The sequence below is a fragment of the Papio anubis genome, chromosome 18, assembly GCF_008728515.1.
Source record: "Papio anubis isolate 15944 chromosome 18, Panubis1.0, whole genome shotgun sequence".
Taxonomy (NCBI): Eukaryota; Metazoa; Chordata; class Mammalia; order Primates; family Cercopithecidae; genus Papio; species Papio anubis.
In genome coordinates, this window is record NC_044993.1 from 2,379,507 (window position 1) to 2,401,444 (window position 21,938).

Genomic DNA, 21,938 nt, shown 5'->3' on the forward strand with positions numbered 1-21,938 from the left:
CCCCCATCCAGGCTCAAATGCTCCTTCCCTTTGCTCCTGTCACTCTGGCCCAGGACACCAGGACCCTGCTTCTATGGGTGTCTCCTGGTCACTGTCTCTGCAGCGCCTCCACACTGGCCTCTGCTGCACTCTTCCACACAGGAATGCACCATAAACCGACTCAGGATGGGTCTCTGCAGTGTGGACACGGCCGCTCGGGCTCAGTCTGTGCTGGGATCCCAGTCCCTACTGCTGGCCCAAGGGACCCCAGAGCCCAGGTGACTCCCACACTTCTCCCTCCCATGCAGTACCGTGGGCTGGGACCTCCATTTCCCAGAGGGTTTGCCTCCTGGCTCTTGTTTTTCTTAACAACTGGATTGGCTCTGGGCAGACCCAAGGGTGAAGTGTGAGGGCCCCTTGGGCTCCTTGTGTGCTGGGTCCCAGGGTGGTCCTGTTCCTTCTGCCCCCGGTGCTCACAGATGCTCCTCCTGACGTCTGGAAGGCCCCATGGTTCCTCCCTGACCCGCTCACCAGCCTCACTCCCCAGAAGGCATCTCCAGCCCCTCCTTGAGCCCCATCCGTGCCCCGCCCCTCCTTACCCAGCAGGGAGTTGTGCAGGGCTGACTGACAGGTCCCACTCCCCCAACCAAGAAGTCCGAGGGCTCTTTGTTCACCACTGTCCCCAGGGCCAGCTTGTTGCCTGGGACACAGTCGGCGCTCAATAGATACTTGTGCGGCCCAACATTCCCCCAGACTCCGTGGCTCCTCCCTCTGCCTGCAGCCATTGTGGTATCCGAGGACCGGAGCTGGTGAGCAGAGCCGGATAGCAACAGCCGGACCCCAGACCCCTCCAAGCCACAGACTGTGCTCCTGGCTCTGTCCTGTCGCCGCTTACTGAGCACCTACTGTGTGCATGGCACCGTGCCTGGTACTCTGGAGCCAAGACAGACACCCAGCGCAGTTTATCTCAAGAAGTCCAACCTCCAACAGAGCTGTCAGCCTGCAGCTGGGCAGGCCGGGGTGCAGCGGAGCTGAGGGCTCACAGGGTGTCTACAGCCTACGAAAATGTCACAACTCAACAGTAAGAAGACAAATAATCCTTCTTTTGTTTTTTCTCTCTTAACACAATGTCTCGCTCTGTCACCCAGGCTGGAATGCAGTGGCATGATCATGGCTCACTGCAGCCTTGATTTCCTGGGCTCAAGTGATACACCTGCCTCAGCCTTCCTCGTAGCTGGGACTATAGGCACCACCATGCCCAGATAATTTTTTGCATTTTTTATAGAAATGGGGTTTTGCCATGCTGCCTAGGCTGAAAACTGCGCCCCTCCCCCCTTTTTTTTTTTGAGACAGAGTCTTACTCTGTTGCCCAGGCTGGAGTGCAGTGGCAGTCAGCTCCTGCAGCCTCCACCTCCCAGGTCCAAGTGATTCTCCTGCCTCAGCTCTGAGTAGCTGTGCCGCGCCACCACATGGCTAATTTTTGCATTTTTAATAGAGATGGGTTTTTGTCATGTTGGTCAAGCTGGTCTCGAACTCCTGGCCTCAGGTGACCCGCCCACCTCAGCCTCCCAGAGTACTGGAATTACAGGTGTGAGCACTACACCCTGACTGGAATAACCCAATTTTTTTTTTTTTTTTTTTGAGATGAGTCTCGCTCTGTAGGCTGGAGTGCAATGGCGGATCTCAGCTCACTGCAAGCTCAGCCTCTCCGGGTTTCTGCGCCATTCTCACCGCCTCCAGCCTCCAAGTAGCTGGGACTACAGGTGCCCGCCACCTCGCCCGGCTAGATTTTTTTGTATTTTTTAGTAGAGGCGGGGGTTCACTGTATTTAGCCAGGATGGTCTTGATCTCCTGACCTCGTGATCCGCCCGTCTCGGCCTCTCAAAGTGCTGGAATTACAGGTGTGACTGACCACTATGCCCGGCCTGAAATAACCCAATTTTTAAAGGGCCAAGGATCTGAACAGACATTGCTCCAAAGATGTACCCATGGCCGACAAGCACATAGAGAGACTCAGCACCAGCCGTCAGGAAATCCATCCCAGAAGCGGCTGCAACCAAAAAGACAGGTGACGACAGGTGCAGACGAGGGGCCTTAGAACACGGGCCCCCCATGCTGCTGCTTGAGGCAGTACACGGTGCAGCCAGGTGGAAAGAAAAAGGCTAGGTGGGGATTGTTGCCTGCGGTGCCACTGTCTCCCAGCCCTGGGCTACACCATCCGTAAAATGGGCACGGCACATGGACGCACCTGGCCTCACAGGGCTGTAGGACAGTGGGGATGACCGTAGCCCCTGAGGGATGATGTTGCCACAAGGTAGGCCTTTTAGAGCCGGTGGCGTCTCCTGCCCAACTGCTCCTGTTCCTGGCGCATCCACACCCTCCTCCCCAAGCTGCTGCCTGGCCTCCCTCCCTCCCTCCTTTTCCCTCCTCCTCCTCCTCTGCCCAGTTCTCGAGTCCTGGGGCTCCCCACAAACCATCACCACTCCATTTTCTCACGCTACTTTTCTGTTTCTTTAAATAATATTTTTTTCCCATATTTCCAAGTTTTTCTTTTTTTCTTTTTTTTTTGAGGCCAGTCTTCTCCAGTCACCCAGGCTGGAGTGCAGTGGCGGATCTCCGGCTCACTGCCAGCTCGCCTCCCGGGTTTGCCTTGTTCTCCTGCCTCAGCCTCCCAGATGGCTTCGGGACTACAGGCAGCCGCCACCACGCTTGACTGGTTTTGGTATTTTTTAGTAGAGGGCAGGGGTTTCACCGTGTTAGCCAGGTGGTCTCGATCTCGTGACTTAAGTGATCCGCCCGTCTACGGCCTCCCAAAGAATGCTGGGATTACAGGCTTGAGTACAGCGCCCGGCCTATTTCCAAGTTTTCTTATTTATTTATTTATTTTTGAGACAGGGTCTCATTATGTCGCCCAGGCTGGAGTGCAGTGGCCTAATCTCAGCTCACTCTAACTTGCATCTCCCAGGCTGAAGCAACTCTCCCACCTCAGCCTCCGGAGTGGCTGAGACTACAGGCGCAGGCTACCATGCCCCAGCTAATTTTTGTATTTTTTGTAGAGACAGGGTTTCGTTATGATGCCCAGACTGGTCTCAAACTCCTGAACTCAAGTGATCCGCCCACCTCAGCCTCCCAAAGTGCTGGGATTACAGGCATGAGCTACCACACCCAGCCACTCCCCTCCCACTATTCAATGCCACGGGGAGTGGGAGATGCCCCACCCCTTCCACCCAGACACACCATCCCCACCACGGACACACCCCTGCCCCGGCTGTGCACAGCTTCTCTGCTGAGCATGTTTCATAACGCGACTCTCAGCCCCTGCACCTGCACCTGCTCCTCCTCCAAATCCCCTCAAAGACAGGACCACCCAGCCCCAGACCCCGGGCCTCTGCCCTGCTGTGCAGCCCCCCATCTCCACAGCCCCCACCAGACCCAGCCACTATCTCCACTCCTCGGACACAGGCACCCCTCCCTAGAGGTGGCATCCCTCCCACGACCCCCAGCTTCCTCTCTGCCCCCCCTTTTCCCTGTCCTCACAGCACCAGAGTGACCACCTGAACTCAGCCATACAACTCCCACATGGTCCAGCACCAGCACTCCTGGCATCCACTGTGGAGAAGCGAAGATGTCTGTGCACAGAAAAACTTGGACCTGAGAGTTGACAGCAGCTTTTTAAATTCACAACATCCCACGATGGAGACACCCCAGATGCCCTTCAAGGGACGGATGGTTAAACAAACTGGTCCATCCACACCGTGGGACACTGCCCAGCAATAAGAAGGAAAGGACTATTTTATTTGTTTTTTTGTTTGTTTGTCTGTTTGTTTTTTGAGACGGAGTCTCGCTCTGTCACCCAGGCTGGAGTGCAATGGCGTGATCTCGACTCACTGCAACCTCCGTCTCCCAGGTTCAAGTGATTCTCCTGCCTCAGCCTCCTGAGTAGCTGTGATTACAGGTGCGCACCACTGCACCAGGCTAATTTTATATTTTTAGTAAAGACAGGGGTTTCACCATGTTGGCCAGGCAGGTCTCGAACTCCTGACCTCAGGTGATCCACCCGCCTCGGCCTCCCAAAGTGCTGGGATTACAGGCATGAGCCATCCAGCCCAGCCTGGAACGAACTATTAATATAGGCAACACATGCAAGAATCTCCAGCGAATGAGACTGAGTAACAAAAGCCAGGCCCAAAGATGACCAACTGTGCGATTCCGTTTACAGAGCATTTTGGAAACGACGAAACTGAAGGAATGGAGAACAGCTCAGAGGCTGCCAGGCGGGGGCAGTGGGTGTGGCTACAAAAGGGCCACACGAGGGACCCTGGGGCGCGGGTGCTCCCCATCCTGACCGTGTCCATGTCAATATCCAGTTCCCACATGCCATCTGTTCACAGGATGCTACGTCGGGGGAGACCAGACGAGGGGGACACCAGATCTCTGATCTATTCCTCACCACTGCCTGGGAATCTACAGTGATCTCAAAATAAAAAGTGTAATTACAAAAATACAAAACCTGGCCGGGCGCGGTGGCTCACGCCTGTAATCCCAGCACTTTGGGAGGCTGAGGCGGGCAGATCACGAGGTCAGGAGATCGAGACCATCCTGGCTAACACAGTGAAACCCCGTCTCTACTAAAAATACAAAAAGTTAGCCGGGCGAGGTGGCAGGCGCCTGTAGTCCCAGCTACTCGGGAGGCTGAGGCAGGAGAATGGCGTGAACCCGGAAGGCGGAGCTTGCAGTGAGCCGAGATCACGCCACTGCACTCCAGCCTGGGCGACAGAGCGAGACTGTCTCCAAAAAACAAAACACACAAACAAAAAACACACACAAAAAACCAGACTGTCTTGCTGTTCTGCTTAAATCAGACGTCCTTCCCAGGCCCTGGACAAAATTCAAAGTCCCCGGACCCCGGGGCCTGGAAGCTCTCTGTGCTCAGACCCCGTGCCCTTCTCCCAACTGCAACAGCCAGAGGGCTCTCTGAACACCAAGCTGGCTCTGGCCGTGGCACCCCTTCGTGTGCCGTCTCCCTCCTGCAGGCTCTTCCTCCCTCTCTCCACACTGCTGGCCCCTCCTGTCCCTCAGAGCTCGGCTGATTGACCACTCATTGATCCATCCAGCCATGACTTCCGGAGCTCTCCTCTGCTGTCGGGCGCTGTGCCCGGGGATGACCCTGACAGACCTGGTCTCTGCCCCCACCTGCCTCCCCCTAGCAATGCCTCCTCTGCTTGTTTCCAGAAGCAGAGAAAGGAAGGCGACTATGGCTTCTCAAGGGGCGGTCCCAGCACCACCTGCATTGAACGGCCCTGGCTACGTGATCCTCCCAGGCATTCCCGGGCTCCTTTCTGGGCAGCCTAGGTCAGGGAGGCCGGGTCAGGCGACCCAGATGCGCACAGAGTTTGAGACTCGTGACTGGAGTTAGGGAGTCCCCGCTCCATCCCTTCCCACTTCCGTTGCCTCTCTGAGTCTGTTTCCCATCTGGAAAATGGGGGAGACATGCTTTCCTCACAAGGAGACGAAACAAATGAACAGGGAAAGCTCCAGTGCCCGGCCCCACTCTCTGGGCAGGAAAGAACCACAGCAGCTTTCACTCAAGTCCATGCCGAGCTGGGGGAGAAGGGCTCAGGACAAGAAAGAAGCTTCTGGGCATCTCACACTGCCTGGATGCTGACCCCAAGGGTACAGGGCCTCTGGAAGGGGGCGAGGTGAAAGACCAACTCTGCCTGGGTCTACTCCAGCCCAAGCCTCCACCAGGCCTGTAGGAATCTGCTGACTCCGGACTATTTTTTTACTCACTGTGCAAACTGAGATCTGGGCACACTTAGGCCCCAGGGAGGATGGACAGGCTCTTATCTGGGGATCTGTGGATGGGTCTCCAGGAACCCATGAACCCTCAGGAGAGCCACCAACCCTCACGTGTGCAGGGACCTGTCTTTATCCTGGGAGGGGATGCGCGGCTCCTCACGTGTGCAGGGACCAGCGTTTACCCTGGGAGGGGACACACAGCTCCTCATGTGTGCAGGGACCTGCATTTATCCTGGGAGGGGACACGCAGCTCCTCATGTGTGCAAGGACCAGCATTCATCCTGGGAGGGGATGCGCGGATCCTCGTGTGTGCAGGGACCAGCGTTTACCCTGGGAGGGGACACGCGGCTCCTGGGTGTGTGGCCAGGGGACCTACGTTTTATCCTGGGAGGGGGCGTACGCTCCTCTGTGTGTGGTGCAGTGATCAGCGTTTACGGAGGGGCGCATGACTCCTCTGTGTGTGTGCAGGGGTGGCAGTTTGCCTGGGAGGAGGGGATCACTAAAGCTCCTCGTGTGTGCAGGGACCAGCATTTATCCTGGAGGGGCCAGGCAGCAGCTCCTCATTGTCTTAGTGATCAAGCATTTACCCTGGGAGGGGGCGCGCTGTGGCTCCTCCGTGTGCAGGGACAAGCGTTTGCCCTGGGAGGGGCAGCTCCTCATGTGTGCAGGACCAGCGTTTACCCTGGAGAGATGCACAGCTCCTCATGCGTGCACAGGGACCAGCATTTATCGGGGGAGGATCATGACTCCTTGTGTACAGGGACCAGCATTTACCCTAAGGAGGATGCGAGAGCTCTGTGTCACACCACACTGATCCCCCACTAAGTTACAAGTGCTAGGCAGAACTCCTCTGCCCCTGCTTCACCTAATGAGACCTGGGGCGGGCCCCTCCTTGAATCAGGCCTCAGTTTCCTCATCTGCCTTAAAAGCAAGGGGCCCCTGGAATGCTAGTTTCAAGACATCATAAAAGGCATCTCGGGGCTGGCGGGGAACAATTCTGCAGCGGAAGCTTGACTTTGCAATGACGTGAACTCAGCAGTGTGACCCAGCCGACGCCTCCTGCCCTATAAAATCTCTTTTAAATTACTGGGAGAAGCTGGGAGCTGGCGGCAGCATATCTCAAGGCATTATCTTAGGAAGGAAAAGCCAAACAAAACATCTGTAATAAAATACCCAACACAATACTTGGAACAAAATGATCCTTTAGAAAGAAAAAGTATTTTAGCTTTCGAGAATCCCCACAATTTACTGGTCTAGTTATCCAGACAGATCAGCCCTCTATAAAAAGCTTCTAAATTCTGAGTCCTAAAATTCAAGCAACTACAGATCAAAAATATATTTAAAAACAAACACAGGCGGGTAGCTGACAGAAACAGCCTGTAATCCAGCAGCGTGGAGGCGGGGCAGGTAGGATCATGAGGTCAGGAGATCAAGACCATCCCTAGCTTCTTACAGTAAGAGCCAACGTCTCTACTAAAAATACAAAAACTAGCCCGGAGGCGGGGTGTGACCTGTAGTCCAGCTACTCAGGAGGCTGAAGGGCAGGAGGAATGGCTAAACCCGGGAGGCGGAGCTTGCAGTAGGCGAGATCACCCACTGCACCTCAGCCTGGGTGGGCGAGCCACAAAGACTCCGTCTCAAAAAGCACAATGAAGCTGGGCTCAGTGGCTCACATGTATAATCCCAGCACTTTGGGAGGCTGAGTGGTGGTGAGGATCACTTGGAGGTCAGGAGTTTCAAAGCAAGACCAGCCTGGCCAACATGGTGAAACCCCATCTCTATTAAATACAAAATTAGCCAGGCATGGTGGTGAGCAGCCTGTAATCCAGCTACCTACAAGGGGAGGCAAGAGACGCAGGAGAATGGCTTGAACCCCAGGAGGCAGGGGAGGCTGCAGTGTGTATATGGCAGGCCGAGGAATCATACTGCCATTCAGCCTGGTGACAAAGTGAGACTCCATCTCAGAAAAAGAATAACAAAAATAAAATAAAATAATAAAACAACACAATCAAAATAGCAGCACATTAATTAAAATAATACCAAAAACCCAGCATGGTATAAATTATTCATAGCATTTCAGGTAGTAATGGTAGGTATTATCAGTAATGTAGAGATGACTGAAAGTGTATGTGGGTGGATGTATACATGCAGGTTATATGTACATCCTATACCATTTTCTTTTTCTTTTTAGAACAAGTCATACTGTATGTCACCCCAGGCTGGAATATCAGTATGATCTCAGCTCGCACAGCTCCACCCAGGTTCACACCACCGATCCTCCTGCCCTCAGCCTCCGGTAAGCCTGAGATGGCAGCGCCCACCCTCCCGCCAACTATTTTATAAACAAACCACCCCAGCTGAGACGAGTTTCTGTGTATTGTAGAGGACTTTCACCACCATGTGCAGCCAGAATGGTCTCGATCTCGCCAGTTCACCCCCTCGGCCTCCCAAAATACTGGATTGGAAAAACGACCCCAGTAAGGGTTCTCTGACTTGGGTCTCAGTCTAGGTTTGGGCTCCTCATGTGTGCAGGGACCAGCGTTTACCCTGGGAGGGGATGCACGGCTCCTCATGCGTGCAGGGACCAGCATTTATCCGGGGAGGGGACGCGCGGCTCCTTGTGTGTGCAGGGACCAGCGTTTACCCTGGGAGGGGATGCAGAGCTCTGTGTCCACACCACACTGGCAGTCCCCTAAGTTTACAAATTGCTGGGCAGAACTCTCTGCCCCTGCTTCACTGTGAGACCTGGGGCAGGGCCCCTCCCTTGGTGGGCCTCAGTTTCCTCATCTGTAAAGCAAGGGGGCCCCTGGAATGCTGGTTCCATCACTAAAGGCATCTCGGGGCGCCGGAAACAATTCTGCAGCCGGAAACGACTTTGCAGCGGCGTGAACTCAGCAAGTGTGACCCCGTGAGCCTCACCTTTCTCGTCTTTTAAATGGGAGCGGAACGCCTTATCTCAAGGCATTATCTTAAGGAAGGAAAGCCGTAACGTCTATGACAAAATGCCCAGCACAATACTTGGAACAAAATAGATGTTTTAGAAAGAAAAAGTATTTTGCTTTCAAAGGAATCCCCTGGCATTGCAGTTCTAAGTTATCAGACACAGTCAGCCCTCTATAGCTTCAGGTTACGAGTCCACAAATTCAAGCAACTGCAGATCAAAAATATATTTAAAAACAACACAGGCCGGGCGCGGTGGCTCAAGCCTGTAATCCCAGCACTTTGGGAGGCCGAGACGGGCGGATCATGAGGTCAGGAGATCAAGACCATCCTGGCTAACACAGTGAAACCCCGCGTCTCTACTAAAAAAAAAATACAAAAAACTAGCCGGGCGAGGTGGCGGGCGCCTGTAGTCCCAGCTACTCGGGAGGCTGAGGCAGGAGAATGGCGTAAACCCGGGAAGCGGAGGTTGCAGGGAGGCGAGGAAGGAAGGGAAAGGAAAGGAAAGGAAAGAAAAGAAAGAGGAAGAGAAGACACAGACACAGAGGAGAAGGCCACAAAATCACAAAGAAACAGAGCAGCACTTATCATTATAGAAATGTAGGTACTGGCCAGGTGCAGTAGCTCATACCTGTAATCCAAGCACTTTGGGAGGCCAAGGCAGACGGCTCACCTGAGATTGTGAGTTTGAGACCAGCCTGACCAACACGGTGAAACCCTGTCTCTACTAAAAATACAAAAAATAGCAAGGCCTGGTGGTGGGCGCCTGTAATCCCAGCTATTCAGGAGGCTGAGGTACAAGAATCTCTTGAACCTGGGAGGCAGACACAGGTTGCAGTGAGCCAAGATCATGCCACTGTACTCCAGCCTGGGCGACAGAACAAGACTCCATCTCAAAAAAAAAAAAAGAAAAGAAAAAAAGAAAAGAAAAGAAAAAAGAAAGGAAAGTAGGTATTGTGCTTGGAAATTTTCTAGTCTACTTTATTTTAATGTACTATATTCATTTCATGAACCATTTGACCCAAAGTTTGAAAAACTCTACCTACAGCTGCAACTCTAGGACCTGCTTGCTGTGACCAAATACTCAGGCCGAGGCCCCAGCCTTAAAGTTTCCAGTGTCAGTGGTCTTGGATGGATCCTGGCATGGGTCAGTTATCAAACCTCCCAAGAGATGTCCAGCTACAGATGCTCTGGAGGAGTGGTCCTCAACCTGCACTGAACCTTAGAATCACCTGGCATGTTTAAAAAGGAATCCCAGGCCAGGCGCAGTTGCTCACACCTGTAATCCCAGCACTTCAGGAGGCCAAGGTGGGCGGATCGCTTGAGCTCAGGAGTTTGAGACCAGTCTGGGAAACACAAAAAAACCCCGTCTCTACAAAAAATACAAAAATTAGCTGGGCGTAGAGGTGCATGCCTGCAGTCCTAGCTACTCAGGAGGCTGAGGTGGGAGGATGGCTTGAGCCCAGCAGGCAGAGGTTGCAGTGAGCCATGATCACACTATTGTACTTCAGGATGAGAGACAGAGCCAGACCTTATCTCAAAAAAATTAAAATAAAAAGAATCCCAATGCCCAGACTGTACCCAGAGGACCTCAATCAGCACCTATAGGTGGGGCCTGGGCATCTGCATTTTCTAAAGCAACCTAGATGAAGCCCATGCACAGCTAAGATTAAAGTGAGTACACTAAAGCAGTGTCTCCTGTATTGGAGCCACCTGAGCATCTCCAAACACACATTCTGACCCTGCAGGTCGGTGGCAGGCCTGACACCCTGCATTTCTAACAGTCTCCCAGGGACACATTCTTGGCGACTCGAATGTGTAGCCAGACTTAGGAGGTACAAACCCAGGACTGTGGTTCTTAACGTGAGGTCCCCAGATCAGCAGCCTCAGCATCACCTGAAATTTGTATGAAATATCAATTCCTGGGTGGCATCCCAGGCCCAGAGACTCAGGGGTGGGGCCGGCAATCTGTGTCTTGACACACCTTCCAGGTGGTTCTCATAACACTCAAGCTTGGGAAGCACCTGCACAGAGCAGCAGACAGAGGCACGCCCGTGTCCTGCCCAACTCACACTCCACCAGCAGCAGAGAGAGCGACTCTCGCTGTTTTTGGAAAGCGTTTGCACCAGAGAGCCTTCCCTGGGTCCAGAACGACACCTATTACATTCATAGGAAGCAGGGAGATGGCACATGTTGAGAAGGAAAAAAAATGTCATGACTAAATCATAGAGACGGGGAAGCTGAGGCTGAGGGAGACGTGGCTTCCAACAAATCTGCAGCCTCGGGCTTGGGATAACAACTCTCACCCTGCCGCCCTTCCAGACTCCACTCAGGCACTGCCTACCCCCAGAAGCCTCTGCTGCTCCTGCAGGGACACACACACCTCCCCTGCCCCTCCTCAGGCCCCGCCCTGTGATGCTCCCATTCAGGATCCCCACTGGCATGAAAAACCCTGAATTATTCCATATATCTCGGTTTTGCATCCCTGTTCAGACTTCTTATTCTTCCAGGTGGAACATAGGACTCCTATTTCTTGCATTTTCATTTGTTTCTTTTTTTCCAATCTTCCACATTACCGCAAACTCTGTACTGCATACACAGTGAGTGCTCAGCAAATACTTACAGGCTGATTCACTGAGGTTGGACCTGAGCTTTTCTGTCTTTGTGCCTTGAACACAGTCTGAACTGGGCAAATGCGTCTCCAATGACTGAATGAATCAAGCCAAGGAAAAGGGAGCAATAAAAAGACAGTGAGAAATTAAGCAGACTGGAGGGTACTCATCTCTCTGTGGGTCTTTCTTCGCACTTTGCAATGAATGCTACTCATTAAATCGTGGTCCAAAAAGGCCTCCCAGTCATGACTGCTTCTCATCATTAGAATGGTATCACTCCGTGATTCATGGCATTCAACACCATCGTCTTTCTCATATAAAACACTGGCAGTCTCTTAAGGAGCAATGACAAAGCCAACCACAAAACAAAACTGATCAAGGAATTTGAACACGCATGTTTTAATGCTAATTGTAAAGTGAGACTGACCTGTGGACATGAGGGTCTCAGGGAAAAACTTCCCTTTTAACTATGTCCAATTCTAAGGTCTTGCAATGAAACAGGCATATGAAATAATGATGGTAAACAAATTACCAAATACTACCACATTTACTTGCACAATCCATTCATTCCACAAATATTTATTGACCACCACGTGCCAGCACTATTTTAGTCACTGGGCACATGGCAGCGACCAGCATGGACACACACCCCTTCCCGTATGGAGCTTACACTCCAGACCAGTCATGCTCAATAAAGCTTTCTGCGCTGATGGAATGTTCTAGATTTACATTGTCCAATATGGTGGCCACTAGTCCCATGTGGCTGTTGAGCCCTTGAAATGTGGTTGGTCCTGGTTCGTGGCCTGTTAGGAACCCAGTCACACAGCAGGAGGTGAGTGGCGAGTGAGTAAGCAAACAAGTGAAGCTTGGTCTGTATTCACAGCCACTCCCCATCACTTGCATTACTGCCTGAGCTCCGCCTCCTGTCAGATCAGCAGCAGCATTAGATTCTCATAGAAATGCAGACCCTATTGTGAACTGCTCACGCCAGGGATCTAGTGTGCACACTCCTTATGAGAATCTAATGTCCGATGATCTGTCACTATCTCCCATCACCCCCAGAGGAGACCATCTAGTTGCAGGAAAACAAGCTCAGGGCTCCCACGGATTCTACATGATGGTGAGTTATATTATTACTTCACTATATATTATAATGTAATAATAACAGAAATAAAGCACACAATAAATAGAATGTGCCTGAGTCATCCCAAAACCATCCCCCAACCCTGGTTGGTAGAAAAATTGTCTTCCATGAAACTGGTCCCTGGTGCCAAAAAGGTTGGAGACCGTTGGTCTAGAGGATTCACCCATTGAGGCAGATGTAAAGAGAACGGTGGCCAGTCTCACTGACTGATACAGACAAATCACTCCTTTGCCTGCCTTCCGCTGTGCACCTATGACCCCTATTATGCTCCAGGAGAACTGAACACACACAACCTATGGCAGGAATACACCTTAGACTTCAGAGCAACTTCTATACATCTTACTAAAGTCTCACCCCAGGTCGGGCGCAGTGGCTCACACCTGTAATCTCAGCACTTTGGGAGGCCAAGGCAGGTGGATCGCCTGAATTCAGGAGTTCAAGACCAGCCTGGCCAACATGGCAAAACCCTGTCTCTACTGAAATACAAAAAAACTTGCCAGGTGTGGTGGCAGGTGCCTGTAATCCCAGCTACTCGGGAGGCTGAGGCACAAGAATCGCCTGAGCCCAGGAGGCCTAGGTTGCAGTGAGCCAAGATCACTCCACTGTACTCCAGCTTGGGCTACAGGGTGAGACTCTGTCTCAAAATAGATAAATAAATAAATAAATAATGCAAAAAAATAAAGTCTCACCCCCAAACCCACCTCCACAAGCTGGGAGCTGCTCTCCCAGTTGACCAGAAGAGGATGTGACCCCAGAAGACACTCACTTCTTCAGGAAGGACTGACAATATGGGGGTGAAAAAATAGGCAGGCATGCCAAGTGGCGGCCCTTCCTAGAGCACAGAATCCATGCACTGACTGAGTAGGACCAGGCACACTTCTTTTTTTTCTTTTGAGATGGGGTCTGGCTCTGTCAGCAGGCTGGAGCACAGTGGCACCATCTTGGCTCACTGCAGCCTTGACTTCCGGGGCTCAAGCAATCTTCTCTCCTCAGCCTCCTGAGTAGTGGGACCACAGGCGTGCATCACCACACCTGGCTAATTTTTGTATTTTTTGTAGAGACGGGGTCTCACAATGTTGCCCAGGCTGGTCTCAAACTCCTGGGCTCAAGTGATCCTCCCATCTCGGCCTCTGAAAGTATTGGGATCGCAGGCGTGGCCCCCATGTCTGGTGCAGGTATAGGCACACTTCTGGTGGTTGAGTGTGCTGGAGGGTCCAGGGCCAGGCGGTCACTGGCAAGGAGAGGCGGTTTGGCTTGAAGAGGATGCCTAGAGGGAAAATGAGCCCAGCCGTCCACCAAACCCAGGCAGGCCAGGCAGGCCAGGCAGCAGCCGGGAGCGCTCTCCAAGGTCCTGAAGGTACTGCCTCTCTTCTCTCCTCTCCAGACTGGAAGCCAGCACCTCATTCAAGTTCGAGCCAGGACCCCAGTGCAGCAGTAGCTCCATCCATCATGTGGCCTTTCACAGCCAGGAAGCTACCAGCAGGGGAAGTGGCCAATCCACCGAAAGACGGACCAATGTGGAAAATTCACACCAACATCACCCTCTCCTCTAGTACTCACAAGTCTTTTTGTCATCTAAGGACACAAAGGGCGTTACATTCAACATTATTAGCTCACAGTTGAGAGTTTGTCATATTTAGAGTCGTGGAGGCTTGGGGAAAACAGGAAGAAAAAGTCTTGGAGAGGAACAGCAGAGGCTCCTGCCCCCACCCTCACACCCCACCCTCTCTTGCTCTCTCCTGCTGGATGTCCTCAGAAGAGAAGGGGTCAGAGTTCTCTCTCTCCTTCTCTGTGTCAGCTAGGACTGCTCACTCACTACTCCAGATCGCTGCTGTAGGTGGGTGCTGGTCCTCACTCCCTGGCCAGCTCATCTCAGGATTCCTCATATAAAGCCCGTCAAACGGCCTGAGGGCCAACGTGGGTAGGGGTGCTCCTCAGCCACATTTGTTTCTCAGCTATAACCGGCAACAAAAAAAACTAGCTGTTTGCTTCTTCCCTTCTCTTTTCACCTTACGGAGCCTTTCACCACCCGCCCCCCAAAGTAGCGGAAAGAGAATCTCAGAGAAAATGTTTTCATCTCCAACTGCCCAGGGCTTACTTCTTGTTTCTGAAATGAGTTTCTGTTGGCATAATCTCTGCACCAATGAACCTGATTCCTCCTAACCTGGGCACTCATTTTAAAAAGAATTTACTTGTCGCATAGTCATAGCCAAGCACAAAGCATATGCCCAATGGTAGTTTATTTTGTTTAGATGAGGGATTTTTCTCCCTAAAAGGGGCACTAACAGCATAAACGTGTGTTTAAAATGGAAACGAAGCACACAACTGCCTCTGTCATCTGAGCCTGGTTTACAGGCCTGGTGGAGATTCAGAATCCTTGGCCAGTGGGGAGCAAGCAAGGCCGCGAGGGCGCAGTGGCTGCGTTTCGGGGGACAGGGTGGAAAATGTCTCCGGGTGGCAGGTGTTTTGTGCGCGTGTGTGTGCGCAGGCGCCTGGGGGGATCTGAATTCTGACTGTGGGTGTGTGTGATTTGTGTGGGTTGAGGAATCTGGGCCGGTGAACGGGACCTGAGTATGAGGGGGAGAGGCTTGGGCGTGAGATGACTCATATCTTTCAGGGTGTAGGAGGGCTTATTGGAGGGGATAACTTTTGATTTGAGGGGTTCTGTGTACACAGCACCCAAAGGAAAGATCTACCCGTACAGTGCAGCACAGGCGTGCATGGTGGGCCTCAGGGGGCCAGGGGTTCTGGGCAGGGTGTGGATTTGCCTGTCTGTGCATGGGCATTCACCTACAATTCCGGGCCACTGTACACACATGAGAATGAGGGATATAAAGGAGAGGAAAGAACAGGAGGTATTTTTGCACAGGGGCATTTAGAGAGAGGTGTACCTAGCAAAAGCCCAGGCTCTGGGATGGCTGTCCTGAGCATGACGCCTGCTGGTTCCTCCCAAGCCACACCCACTCAGAGCCTCCACTTCCCAGTGTGGAAAATGGGAATAACAAGAAAATCACCCTCTAGAGGTGTAAGAATTAAGGGCTATAATTCATTTAACACTTGCCACATGCTTGGCAGACAGTAAGTATCTAATGTTGCTATTTATCATCATTTACATGATCATCAGTCTCATGTCCAGATATTGGTTCTAATAATGATCATTGTAAGTGACATGCATTGCCTGGAAACTGTAATGATAAAACTAATGGTAAATAATAATGTATGCTTACTATATTCCTGGCATAGCCACACACACCATTCTCAATTAATCCTCACCCACCTTATAGGTAATGTTATCTACCTTTTGTAAAGATGAAGAAACAAGCTCAGAGAGGTTAAGTAACCCGCCCAAGGTCACAAAACAGGGCATGTAGGGCAGGGATTCAAGCCCGGGATGCAAGCTGGGGTTGTGACTTCAAGCATGTGTGCTTGTACCCCACACCCCCAGGCCTCCCCATGCAGACAGTAGAAGCTCCTCAGCCCCATCAGGGAGTACTCTAAAGGGAGGACACACCTGGAGAAGGAGGAGTTGGCACAGGTGTCCCCAGCTGAAATTCCACACCAATTCCAGCTACATGTGGAATACACTGGCCGCTGGTGCATCATTCCCCAAGTCAGTGCCGAGAGCTGGGCTAAGGTTCCAGAGCTTTGCTGATGGTTGCCCAATATTCCCCCACTTCTTGTGCAACGGAAAAGTCGGAGTGGAGCTGGGGCCATTAACTCCTTCCTCACTGCCCCTCGGACACGGCTGTCACCACCCACCAGTTGATTGGGAAGGAGGCATGGAGGCCTCTGCCCCATTCCGGGGATCCCCATATCCTGTGGGCTCCCTCCATGGGCTGCCTGGGGACACTCAGTGCCACAGTCACCCCTTTCCCAACAGGCTGGGAGCCCTCCAGAAAAATGGCCCAGATGTCCAGGCCCGAGTCCCCAAGACCAGAAGGGTCAATTCTATTTCCCGTCATGCCATGTCGCCACAACCAAAAGGGAGAGCTGGCCATGCAGCTCCCCATCTGCGTCCCTGCCTGGCTTTGCCTATGGGACAGCTGAGAACCGCACACCCCTTGAGAGGATGGTGAAAATCTGGGCTTCTTCCGTGCAATGTGATGCCAGAACAAGGGGGGTTTGGTCCCAGACAGATCAGGGATCCCTGCAGACAAAGGTTGGGACTCCTGAGTCACACAGCCCAGGCCTTACTGGCCTCATCTGTAGAATGGACACAATCAGGCAGGACCACAAGGAGGGGAAGGGCTTAGGGGAGCAGGACGCTGAGGTAGCTGGCTGGCTGGAGTGGAGAGCCCAGGGAAGTGGACCCATGGCGGAAAACATCTCTCCCCTTAACCGGTCAGATCCTAAACTCACGGCCAGCCACAGAATCAGATCCTTTCTTCCCCAAAAAGCCACAACAGAATCGCTGCTCCCTCTCCCTCAAACGTAAGCTCCATGAGGGCAAAGATCTGTGTCTGCTTTGCTCAGTGTGGTTTTCCCAGAGCCTGGCACACCTGGCTCATAGTAAACATTCCATTAGTATTTGTTGAATGAAAGAAATGATTCCTCCGGACACTGGAGATGTCTGAGGAGCGTGGGCAGAGTGGGGTGCTCAGCCTCACCCCCAGATATTCTCGGGAGTTTCAGAGACGACGAAAGCCCTGGCTCCTCTCTTCCCCATGCCCTGCGTGAGCCCAGCCTGCACAGTCCTTCCAGAGCAGGCTCAGCCGGGAGCACCTCTGGAGGACAGGTCTGCAGAGCCTGGTGGCCAGAGCCTGGGGGTGACAGCAGCCCCTGGGCTCCAAACAGCCCAGCTGGAAGTGCCAGGCTGCCTGCCTGTCTCAGCCACCCACATCTGCTGCCCGGGCCTCCCTGTGTCTGCACGCGCGCGCGCACACACATACACACACACACAGGCCCACAGCCTGGAACCAAGGGAGCACCGTCTGCTACTGCCTGGCCCTCAGCGCCCCAGGGTCAGGGAAGCTCTCCAACCTGCCCCATGAAAACAACAACGGCACAGAAAAGGCCGCCTGAGACCGGGGCTGGGCACAGCTTTGACAGGCAAGAGCATTATATAATTAACTGCCCCAGACTCCTCCTCCTCTTCGGGTAATAATGAACCCTGCTTTTCAGTTGCATAAGCCAAAATAATAATTACTCTCCAGCCCCCTGCCACTCCTGGATGTGGCCGGGGAGCAGGTGTTTCCAGCTTTCTTCATGAGACTCGCAGGCAGCCAGCGGGCGGGGAGGACCAGACCACACGTACGCTCTGGATTTTTATTCCCGGCAGAAGCACAAGTCATCGCTGCACCTCACTCCCTTCCCAGGCATCCATGCCTGAAACAGGCGAGCCGCCCGAGGGAGGCAGGGGACCCAGGGCCTCTGAGGATGAGCTCCCACATGGGGGTGGACTGGTCGGGGAAGCCAGTCTGTTTGTTTGGGGTCTGGCTTCCAGGAAAGGACCGGCTCCGTATGTGTCAGGTGCACTGAGGAGTGGATATCGGAGTATCCAGGCAGGCGGGCAGCTGCAGAGCCGGCCAAGGCTCCCTGCACAGAAACCATCTTACAGCAGCAGCAGCAGCAGCAGCAGGCAGCTCCCTGGCTTCCGGCCCCGGCTCTGCCCCGAATGTGGTGGCATCTTAGAATGAAAGCACAGACCGATTCCCTCAACTAATGGTGAAAATGATGCAGCCACTGAAAGGCGAGATTCCTGGGCTCTCACTGAGCAGATGGGCCTCCCTCCTCCCTCCAGCAGCCTGCTTCGACAGCTCTAGTCCGCGTCCAACCACCTAGAAGTTTATTGCCTGGCTGTTTTGGTTCGGGTTGGCATCCCCCGCCCCTAGCGCTCCCCATCACTCCCTTTCCCTCCGCTTGGGCAGATTCGGGGCTGAGGAAGGCCCTCGGGCGCCGCAGGAACACTAGAAGCGAAGCTGAGGCCTGATCGATCGGCGGCCTCCCGGGTGGGGGGCAAAGCCAACAGGGGGAGGGGCCCTTCTCCCAGCCCCCTCTGTCCTTGCTGGGTTCCCCAGGGCCGCGGGCCCAGCCTGGCCCTTCCCGCAGGTCTCCGGCCTGCTGTGTCCGACGCACGGAGGCTCTGCTGGGCCCCGCCTGGCTCTGCCCCTGGAAAGCCCCCAACACCCTTCAGCTGGCACAGGGGCACTGTCCCCACCAGGCAGCGGGGCAACCTGTAGCCAGGAGCCTCCGTGGCCTCCAGGGAAGCCCGGGAAAGGCCCCTGGTGCCCACGGCCCAACCGGAGGGCGCAGCTCAACTTCCCCGGAGATCCACAGAAGGGGCGCGATCGGAAGCAGGTCCCCTCCCGCCCCGGCCCGGCCCGCGGCACCTACCTCCGTCCGAGTAGGTCTCAGTCCCGTAGCCGTCCTGCAGCCCGTTGCTCCAGGTCCCTTCGTATTTGGCCCCGTTGCCCGCGCACTCCCGCACCCCGTAGCGCCCCTTGAATCCGTGCGTCCACTCGCCCTTGTACACCCACTTCCCCTTGCTCTCCAGGCCGATGCCGTGGCGCTTGCCCTGCGCCCAGGTGCCCTGGTACGTGTTGCCGCTGGGCCAGGTGTAGACGCCCAGCACCTCGAAGCCGTGGCTCCACGAGCCGGTGTATTCGCCTTGGCCCTTGGGGCCGGTGCAGACGCCATGGCCGTGCGCCTTGCCGTCCTCCCAGCCTCCACAGTAGGACCCTCCGTCGTCAAAATTAAACCTGCCCCCACTGGACATGCATGTAACTCGGTTCCAGATCCCGCAAACGGTGAAAACGGACTCAGGCGATCGACACAGCGGAGTCGCGGCCGCCGGCGGCCCTGGGTCGCGAGCGTTTTCCGGAGGAGAGGAGGACGGGCCCTCCCGAGCGCGGGCCCGGCGTGGGCGCGGCCGCGGCGCCGGCCCGGAGGAACCCCGCCACCGGGGGCGATTATTCCTTTTCGAGCTGCGCCGCGGAGCCTGACCAGCGTCTCTGCGCCCCGCTGAGACAGGACCGGAGGGAGGGGAGGGAGGAGGAGGGAGGCAGGAGCGGGCGCGGCGGGGGCCCGCGGGTCTAAACACCTCATGGGCAGAGGCCCCGCAGCCCTCTGCGGGGAGGGGCGCCGCGCCGAGGCTGGGCGGGGGCGGTTCAGGCCTGGGCCGCGGCCCCACTCCGCGGCTGCCGCGTGCTGCGGGCGCCCGAGGGCGGCGGCGGCCCGCGGGCGGCGGCGGCACGGGCGGCGGCGCTGGCGGCTGCACCACAGCCGCGGGCCGGGCGCGGGCGGCGGCGGCAGCAGCAGCAATGCGGCGGCTGGGCTCGGAGAGGCGGCGGCGGCGGTGGCGGCGGCGTGCGCTCCGGACCTCAGCGGCTGGCTGCGCGGCGCGCGCCCGCACCCCGCCCGCCCGCGCGCGCCCCCGCCCGTCCCCCCGCCCGCGCGCCCCCGCCCGCCCCCTGCCCCGGCCCCCGCCCCGGAGCGCTGCTGACGGTCCCAAGAGGGCTGGCCGGGCAGGCTGGGGCTCGGCGCGCGGGCGGGGACCCTGGGCGCCCCGCCCTCCGCGCCCCCCGCCCGGCGCTCCCCGCCCGGGGCTTCCCCGGGGCCCCCGCCGGCCTGGAAACCGGGGTCCAGCCGGGGCGCCCCCGCCCCCTCCGGGACTGGGATTTAAAGGCACAGGAACTGCGTAATGGGAAGGCGCCCAGCACCCAGGGCGCCCTCGGCCCCCTCCCGGGAGCCGGGCGGTGAGGCTGGCAGAGGAGGCCCTGCGAGCTGAGCGCCCCTGCCCCTGCCCGCTCACGCGCGTCGCCCCTCCCGCCGGGTTCGGATCTGCCCCGCCTGCCCCTGACTCGACTGAGGCCCTTTGCAAACCACAGGTGGTTTTCTCCGGTGACAAACACTCTTTCCTTCTTCCTTCCGGGCAGCTTGGGTCCAAGGGTCGGGGGAGGGGGGCTTACCCCAGAAAACAGGGATTTGGAGAATCCCTCTCCCCTATAAATTAAATGAGAGTCGAGGCACACGCACGTATCTTGGAGCAAAGTCACCCGAATTCCGTGCGCCCTGGCCAACAGGTAGCCCCCCCACTCGGGGAACGGTCGCGCTTTGGGGGAGCAAAGTGGGACCGCCATTCGGGCGTTTCTACATCTCTCTCCAGACATACTCTCACCCTCCGCCCCACCCTCCCCCAAGAGACAGTGTCTGATTCTTGGATCCGAGCATCCTGGGACCCATTTAAAATGCATTTCCTGGACCATAAATCCTCAGGCAGAAGCCAGCGTCCCCAGCCCTCCTGGAATGCGTGCGGGAAATGGCAGGAGCCCGGTGCAGTGGGCTGATCGGGGTGGGGAGGCTGCCCGGGTCCTCGCTCCTGGGAGCGTGGGCCGGTGACTTCGCGGCGCAGTGAGCCAGGAACTGCAAGCCAGGCCTGGAGTCTGAGATTAGGACAGGAGAAAAGGTGCGATTCGGAGCCTCCAATCAGCCAGGAGCCCTGCTCAGATCTTCCCCCGTCTGAGAGAATCACGATGGTCCCCACTCTTGGCTCACCCTTGGCTCATGGGGCTATCAGGAAAATCAGCCCTCCTGGGAGTCCCAGAGTTCAACCTCAGTCTCCTGCCTTGGGCACCAAAGCCTCCTCCCCAGGGTACCAGCAGCCAGGAGGACAGTCACCTCCTTATACACCCACTGTTAATGAGGGACTTTTAGGGCAGTCGGCTGTGTTTTGTGCAGTTACAGTGATTCAGTGAACTTCCCAGAGCTGTCTCCCTGTGCCCCTCTACAGAAGTTCTCGAAATGTCTGCGGTGGCATCATCGGACCAGCTACCTCTTGGACTTTATTGGAAGCTGCCAAATTGCTTTCGAAACACCTGGAGCAATTGACCTCTCACCCTTCAGTGTGCCTGGGTTTGTGGTTCTCTATTTCCTGGCCGGCACTGGTGTCCTCAAACTTCTGATTTTCTTTCCATTTATTTTACTTGATTCATCTAAATGGGTATGAAATAATATCTCTGGGCTGTTTCATGTCCATGAAAATTTCTCAATTGTAAATGTGTGGGCCAAAGGAACAGCACCTTGTCCTCAAGAGACTCGGGTTCAAACCTTGGCTCCAGGGTCCACCAGCAGTGTGGCTTTCGGCAGTCACCGAATGTCCCTGAGCTCAGTTTTCTCATCTGTAAAACGGAGATGACATAGTTCCCGTAGGGTTACCGTGGGAATTCAAGAGCCAGGCGCCCAGCACTCAGTAAGAGCTCAGGAAGTGAGAAGTAATGTTACCAGAAGCCAGCCCCCCAGGGAGGGTCATGGATTCCTGCATGGAGACGCCCAGCCCTCTGCCTGTTGAAATAAACATTGCCACCACTCATACGCTCTACTTTCCATTTCTTCCATTTTATTTCCAACCCTTTTGCTGCTGAATCAGCAGCCCTCCTTCACACAAGCAGTGGATTGCAACTGAGATCCTATTGAAACACGGTGGTTTTTTCCAAGCAGTTAGTGGTCAGCACCTTCCACGCTTGGCC

General features: G+C 55.0%; 1 protein-coding gene across 3 annotated transcripts in view; it reads right to left on the reverse strand.

The window, feature by feature from the left end:
• JPH3 (junctophilin 3) overlaps positions 1 to 19,796 on the reverse strand; it is a 109,496-nt gene extending 89,700 nt beyond the window's left edge. The window contains exons 1-2 of one of the 3 annotated variants that reach the window (XM_017953651.3): positions 18,808 to 19,796; positions 17,726 to 18,100 (exon numbers count right to left, since the gene is read on the reverse strand). In XM_017953651.3, the coding sequence (XP_017809140.2) occupies positions 17,940 to 18,100; positions 18,808 to 19,189 (543 nt within the window). In that variant the 5' untranslated portion in view covers positions 19,190 to 19,796 and the 3' untranslated portion in view covers positions 17,726 to 17,939. Of the gene's footprint in view, positions 1 to 17,725; positions 18,252 to 18,807 lie in introns of those variants that run through there. The other 2 variants (XM_009197015.4, XM_003917287.5) reach the window with 2 other exon arrangements.
• Between the last annotated feature and the right edge of the window lie 2,142 nt (positions 19,797 to 21,938).